General features: G+C 41.6%; 1 protein-coding gene across 2 annotated transcripts in view; it reads right to left on the reverse strand.

Annotated features, from left to right (window-relative positions):
• grin2ba (glutamate receptor, ionotropic, N-methyl D-aspartate 2B, genome duplicate a) overlaps positions 1-7,864 on the reverse strand; it is a 150,456-nt gene that overhangs the window by 30,699 nt on the left and 111,893 nt on the right. For both annotated transcript variants that reach the window (XM_032538281.1, XM_032538280.1), the window contains exon 8: positions 71-185. In XM_032538281.1, coding sequence (XP_032394172.1) covers positions 71-185 — 115 coding nt within the window. The remainder of the gene's footprint in view (positions 1-70; positions 186-7,864) is intronic.

The following is a 7,864-nucleotide window of genomic DNA, read 5'->3' on the forward strand; positions in this document are numbered from 1 at the left end:
ACACACACACACACACACACACACACACACACACACACACACACACACACACTTGGGCCTTCTCTCTCACCCTCTCCCACTGTCTCTCCTTGTTGAGCAGAATGATGACCAGCTGGGGGTGCATCTGGTATCCGTCCTCGCTGAACGACAGGTTTCGCCCCTCAAAAGTCACATTCATCAGGTACCTGGAGAGGGGGAAACATTGAGGGGAGAGACAGAGAAAGACACTCGTTGAGACGTACATCACTTCCGGAAAAAATATCTCAGTGTCAGTGGCGGCTCCGCAAAAGTTTCGTGGTATGTCAATTTATCCTGTAAGAATTTATATTTTCAGACAAACCCACTGATGTTACACAAATCAATAATCATCATCATCTGCCAGGAAACAGCTCCCAGCCAATGTCTAGACAAGGTTTTTCATAAATAGACAAACATACATTAGCCACCAGCTTCAGACACTTGCAGCAGTGAGGATTTTAAAACTGGACTGAGATATTTATTAATTTAAGAAATTATCTATCCAATCATTCCAGATTCAATGCGTGGTTCGCCGTTATTCGTGCAATCTTAAAGGAACAGTTCCACATTTTGGTAAATGGGCTTTTTATGCTCATTTGTGTTGAGTTAGATAAAAAAAAAAAATTGATACGACTCTCGTATCTGTAAACAGAATATGACGCTACATCTTGGAACTGTCCAACTCAGTGGTGTAGTCTACGTGATACGCAGGTACAGTACACGCAGTATACTCACTAAGAAAGCTCCAAGTATTTCATATACTCACTTAAAAATGTGCAAAGACACACAAAAAAAAAAACGTACTTTCCATTAAATTTTTGACCTATTTTAAATTGTCATCTGTGTTTTCTTTTTCTTTGCATAGACTAAATGAAGGTATTTTAGCCATGACTTGCTGCATAAAAGTATAGGCCTATCAAAATTCAGGAAATTAAGTCGCTGAAAATTTCCCTAGGTAAGGGCACCCAGAACCCCCCCAAAAACACATACATATACAGTACAGTATACTCACTACGATACAATAGACTGCACCACTGGCCCAACTGTAATCAAATCCACCTCTAAGCTCACCAACACATTATACCAAAAAAGTGTTAAAACGTTTTGCTTATTTTTACAAGCAGTTATGTGTTCAACTTTTTCTTGGTTGGTAGTAGTTGCCAGGCAACCAACTGAGATCCAAGCAAGTTATTAGTCATAGTTCCTAACCCCTTGTTGTTTTTACATTTCACATGGTTTATCTTCAGATAAATAAATATAAAAAGTGTTAATTAGTGAGCTTTAGAGGTGCTATTCGGGGGATTTTGTTATCGTTGGACAGAGCCAGGCTAGCTGTTTCCCCTGTTACTCGTCTTTGTGCTAAGCTAAGCTAAGCTAAGCTAAGCGCCTTGTATTTCGCTGGCGACTGACTACCAAATTATCAAGGAAGTAACTACAACATAGTAAGCACTCATCCTTCTTTATTTATCATCATCCTTGTCCGCCTAATCATCATCACATTGTCATGTCTGGGAGTTCCTAAATATTCCATTTTAAATCATATCTTGGACAGTTTTTGAATTTGCACAAACTTGTCAAATAAAATTTGCTCTTTAAATAAGCAAAAACAAATTAAATGTTTCAAAATCAAGTATGTATTATTAATATGTCTATGTATTGTTGTTATACAGCTGGACACATGAATGACTAGATTCAAAAAAACATTTGAATTGTTGAAAATTTGGTTAGATCACCTAAAAAAATACAGTCATAACAAATCCTAAAGCGAGCTCTGGGCAGAGGGGCGAGGAAAGGAGGCACAAAAATATGCCATGTTTTTGTATTGTTTTTGCTTTTGTAACGTAAAAACAAGTTCCATATAATGCACCAACAGCAGCTTGACAGATCACTGTGTGTTTTTGTGTGTGTGTGTGTGTGTGTGTGTGTGTGTGTGTGTGTGTGTGTGTTATTGTGTACATGTGCGCCTGGCAGATTTGTGTGTTTGGCGGAAAAAGATAAACCGAGAGAAAGCAGTATTGTTTCTGTCAGGTGAAATCATTTCACCTCCATTCAAAACACACACACACACACACACACACACACACACCACACCACACACACACACACACACAGCTGTTCTCTTGCAGTGATTATGGTTAACGTGCGTGGGAGTGTGTAAGTGTGTGTATACAAGGATAAACAGGAATGTTTATGTCAGGTGAACTCAGATCACTTCACTGTCATCACACACACACACACACACACACACACACACACACACACACACACACACACACACACACACACACACACACACACACACACACCACAACACACACACACACACACACAATCTTGACTCCTTCACCCTTTACTCTACTCTCTCTTCTTCCCTCACTCTTTCACTCTGACTGTTTCCATGGAAACACTCAAAACCGTGCACACAATACATATATGTAGATGAATATATAAACGACAAAAAAGGTCTGTGTGTGTGTGTGTGTGTGTGTGCATGTGCGTGTGTGTGTGTGCGTGTGTGTGTGTGCGTGTGTGTGTGTGCGTGTGTAAAGGACTGGCTTGGTGCGGATGTGTCCTGTATCAGCAGCAGAACCAGTTTGTGCAGCTCTATCTTGACGTTACACACCACCATAGCGTTGCACTCAAAGTTCAAATTGTTTCACCTTTATCCGTGTCCGACCTTCCAAGCTGGACCAGATCCCAGATCAGATCATGAGGAAGCCACGCAGAAATACAACTGTCTAAATTAAATGTTTTCCATGAATCTAATAAGATCCTATGTATTCCATGGTGGTGTGATTTATGTTATAATTCAGCAACCACTCGAATGCCAGCTTCCGCATTCTATTTCCTGTATTAAATATTGATATTTCCAATGGTTGATGAGCAGAATCATCAAGCATCATAGCGTCTCATGCGGTCCCGTGTGTCCAGCTAACGGCCCCGTCCTGCAGAGCCTTGGCACAGATACAAAGTGCACGGAATCTGCTGCATAAATCATAAGCCATTTACAAAATGACATGACACTGCGCCCCCTTTAATCTTTACTGAGCAAGCTGTTGTTACGTGCAACAATGTGGGGCCTTTGTGTCTGTCTACGTGTGTGTGTGTGTGTGTGTGTGTGTGTGTGTGTGTGTGTCCTACACACATTGACAGCAGTAACAGAGCGAAACACAAGCATATGTGTGTTGCTATGGCACCCACAACCACTGTGCCTTCCAAGCCAATCTGCTGTGTTACTATGGTAACGGTAATCTCGCAGAGGGTGGGAGGGAAATAGAGAGAGAGAGAGAGAGAGAGAGACAGAGAGAGAGAGAGAGAGAGGGGAAAGAGAGAGAGGTTGAATGGGACATGTTACTACTAGACTGCAGCGCTCCGCTCTCTTTCCTCTCCTCTCTCATCCCACAGTGTGTACAGAGAGGTTCCACATTCGCTTTGTTTCACCTCCTCAGAACTTCCTGTATCATGACCAATCAAACTGGACACACATTGGGTGCACACACTTAAACAGTGAGGTTTTACTCAGCATGTACGCTCTTATTTTTTTACATTCACATATGGGTGTATAGAGTCCACAGTGCTCGCCCACTCTGGTTCCGAAAGTTAATTTTCCACATTCAATTGCTCCATTGACATTTCAATAAATGTTTATATAAAGAATTAAGCTACAAGATGAATCACGACCATAAAGCATGTTTTTTCTTAAAACACAGTTAATGTCGTACAGACTTCTGGCTTCTAAAGGCACATAAACCTTAGTCTGACAGTCTAGTAACTCGTGGTCAGCCTCCCTTGGATGGTTTAGACATTGAGGCTAACAGTCAAAATCCTTATGGCAAAATAAATGTTTTTTTGTTTTTTTTTTACTTCTGGAACCACACTGTTGATCTCTACACAGTAAAGCCACCTCTGGAAGCTGCCCAGTCAGTGCTCTTGTGGGCCACTGAGCGGGTCCACTGGTAAGTACCTTGCTTGAAGCTGGATGACAGATTCCCAGCATTCCTTGCAATGCCAGAGACACAAATGAAGATGTGAACACGAACCTACACCCCCCTGTCTATCTATTCTCTAAAGCTACTGTATGTGTCACTGGATGGCATGACGTAACGTGCATGCTAAGAATGCTATGCACATATCCACCCACCCACTAAACCCCTTCCTTTGATATGTCATTGAACTCGTCGGTTTCCAGCTCAGAGCTCTAGCAGAGAGAATCTCAGTGGTACTGTACAGCAGGTGAATTAAAATTCAAACAGCAGCAGCAGCAGCCGCTGTCTCCACCTGGCCAACCAAAGCGAGTCACAGTGACCGGACTCTATCATAACACTACCTCCGTCATTAGAGCTGCAGTGGGAAGAATGCAAAAAACAAAACAAACAAAAAAACAGTAGAATTTGAATAAGAGTGAGACTGTTCTCTCAGCTCTCCCTCTCTCCCTCTTTGTTGCACGGGCAATGCATTCGCAGAGCAGCCAATTGGAACACTCTCTCTCTCTGCAGCCACCTGCGATTGGCCAAAGTCTCGCGTGTCGGCTCGATTTCCCAAAGCCTGAAAACGGAGCCAAAGAGGAGGTGCAGAAGTCTAGTTTTCTCTCAGACCTCTTGAATTACAATATGCTGACGAATTTTACAGAATCTTTGTCCAACGGTACAATATATCACAACACACACCCACCACACACACACACACACACACACACACCACACACCACCACACACACACACACCACACACACACACACACACTTGGGCCTCCTCTCTCACCCTCTCCACTGTCTCTCCTTGTTGAGCAGAATGATGACCAGCTGGGGGTGCATCTGTTATCCGTCCTCGCTGAACGACAGGTTTCGCCCCTCAAAAGTCACATTCATCAGGTACCTGGAGGGGGAAACATTGAGGGGAGAGACAGAGAAAGACACTCGTTTGAGATACATCACTTCCGGAAAAAATATCTCAGTGTCAGTGGCGGCTCCGCAAAGTTCGTGGTATGTCAATTTATCCTGTAAGAATTTATATTTTCAGACAAACCCACTGATGTTACCACAATAATAATCTCACATCTGCCAGGAAACAGCTCCCAGCCATATGTCTAGACAAGGTTTTTCATAAATAGACAAACTACTTAGCCACCAGCTTCAGACACTTGCAGCAGGGGATTTTAAAACTGGACTAGATATTATTAATTTAAGAAATTATCTATCCAATCATTCCGATTCAATGCGTGGTTCGCCGTTATTCGTGCAATCTTAAAGGAACAGTTCCACATTTTGGTAAATGTGCTTTTATGCTCATTTTGTTTGAGTTAGATAAAAAAAAAATTGATACGACTCTCGTACTGGTAACAGAATAGACGCTACTCTTGGAACTGTCCAACTCAGTGGTGTAGTCTACTTGATACGCAGGTACAGTACGCAGTATACTCACTAAGAAAGCTCCAAGTATTTCATATACTCACTTAAAAATGTGCAAAGACACACAAAAAAAACGTACTTTCCATTAAATTTTTGACCTATTTTAATTGTCATCTGTGTTTTCTTTTTCTTTGCATAGACTAAAGAAGGTATTTTAGCCATGACTTGCTGCATAAAAGTATAGGCCTATCAAATTCAGGAAATTAAGTCGCTGAAAATTTCCCTAGGTAAGGGCACCCAGAACCCCCCCAAAACACATACATATACATACAGTATACTCACTCCGAACAATAGACGCACCACTGGCCCAACTGTAATCAAATCCACCTCTAAGCTCACCACACATTATACCAAAAAAGTGTTAAACGTTTTGCTTATTTTTACAAGCAGTTAGTGTGCAACTTTTTCTTGGTTGGTAGTAGTTGCCAGGCAACCAACGGAGATCCAACAAGTTATTAGTCTAGTTCCTAACCCTTGTTGTTTTTACATTTCACATGGTTTATCTTCAGATAATAAATATAAAGTTTTAATTAGTGAGCTTTAGAGGTGCTATTCGGGAGTTGTTATCTTTGACAGAGCCAGGCTAGCTGTTTCCCCTGTTACTCGTCTTTGTGCTAAGCTAGCTAAGCTAGCTAGCGCCTTGTATTTCCTGGCGACTGACCTACCAAATTATCAAGGAAGTAACTACAACATAGTAGCACCATCCTTCTTTATTTATCATCATCCTTGTCCGCCTAATCATCATCACTTGTCATGTCTGGGAGTTCCTAATATTCCATTTTAAATATCTATCTTGGACAGTTTTTGAATTTGCACAAACTTGTCAAATAAAATTGCTCTTTAAATAAGCAAAAAAAATTAAATGTTTCAAATCAAGTTGTATTATTAATAGTCATGTATTGTTGTTATACAGCTGGACACATGAATGACTAGATTCAAAAAACATTTGAATTGTTGAAATTTGGTTAGATCACCTAAAAAAATACAGTCATAACAAATCCTAAAGCGAGCTCTGGGCAGAGGGGCGAGGAAGGAGGCCACAAAATATGCCATGTTTTTGTATTGTTTTTGCTTTTGTAACGTAAAAACAAGTTCCATATAATGCACCAACAGCACTTGACAGATCACTGGTGTTTTTTGTGTGTGTGGTGTGTGTGTTGTGTGTGTGTGGTGTGTGTGGTTTGTGTGTGTGTGTTTGTGTGTGTGTGTGTGGTTGTACATGTGCGCCTGGCAATTTTTGTGTGTTGGGCGGAAAAAGATAAACCGAGAGAAAGCAGTATTGTTCTGTCAGGTGAAATCATTTCACCTCCATTCAAAACACACCCACCACACACACACACACACACACACACACACCACACACACACCACACAGCTGTATTCTCTTGCAGTGATTATGGTTAACGTGCGTGGGAGTGTGTAATGTGTGTATACAAGGATAAACAGGAATTTTTATGTCAGTGAACTCAGATCACTTCACTGTCATCACACCACACACACACACACACACACACACACACACACACACACACACACACACACACACCAAAACAGCCCCACACACACACACACACACACACACACACACACACACACACACACACACACTATCTCTACTGAAAGCCTCACTGGGGGCCCCAGAAGTTCAGAAATGTCCACAGAGTTTAAAAGCACTTGACACCTTTCCAACTCCAAGCTCATTTGGAACCTGTCCACGTCTGGCAAGGTCAGGGCCGCTGTTGTCAAACTCATGATTCTCACACTGTTGTGTATTGCTCACCAGCGGGCTCTTGTTCTATCTCTCTCCCACACTCTCTGTCTCTGCTCTCTTCTTCCTCTTTCTGCTATCTTTATTTGTCAGGCTCATACTGTAGCATTAGCTGGAATGTCACAGAGCTGGCAACAGTAGACTTAATTTACTTAGGCGAGCGATGCGTCCTTCTCTTGTAGTATTCTACGGAGCTCTAAGGGGCCGGACAAGGAAATGCTAAGCTGAGAGGGATCGGCATAATGTGTGGCTTGTAGAGTCAAGAAGATGGCCGTGACCAAACAGCAACTCTTCATCAGTCAACAGCAGACTGAAATGTAAACTAGATATGATTTACATATTTCAATGCATCCCTTACTGACCTTAGCCTGTCAATCCACAAGCTTGAAAGGCATGTGATGTGTGATGGAAACTACAAAGTCATGCGTGATCATCTCTATTAGTCACCAAGTAAATATCTATCAGACGGGGATACACACAGCTCTAGAGACCCAGAAATGTAGTTTTTTTCCCAGTGTGGCATGTATTCACAAAGATGTCAGATAACTAGTTTTCTTCACAATCTTCTGTGCTGCTTTTGATATTTCAATCTGAATTTTCCACTTAAAGTGCACATATTATGCTTTTTGGCTTTCCTTTATTGTGCTATATATCTTTTTTTGTGCATGTTAC

This window comes from Etheostoma spectabile, chromosome 15 (genome assembly GCF_008692095.1).
Source record: "Etheostoma spectabile isolate EspeVRDwgs_2016 chromosome 15, UIUC_Espe_1.0, whole genome shotgun sequence".
In the NCBI taxonomy this organism is placed as follows: domain Eukaryota; kingdom Metazoa; phylum Chordata; class Actinopteri; order Perciformes; family Percidae; genus Etheostoma; species Etheostoma spectabile.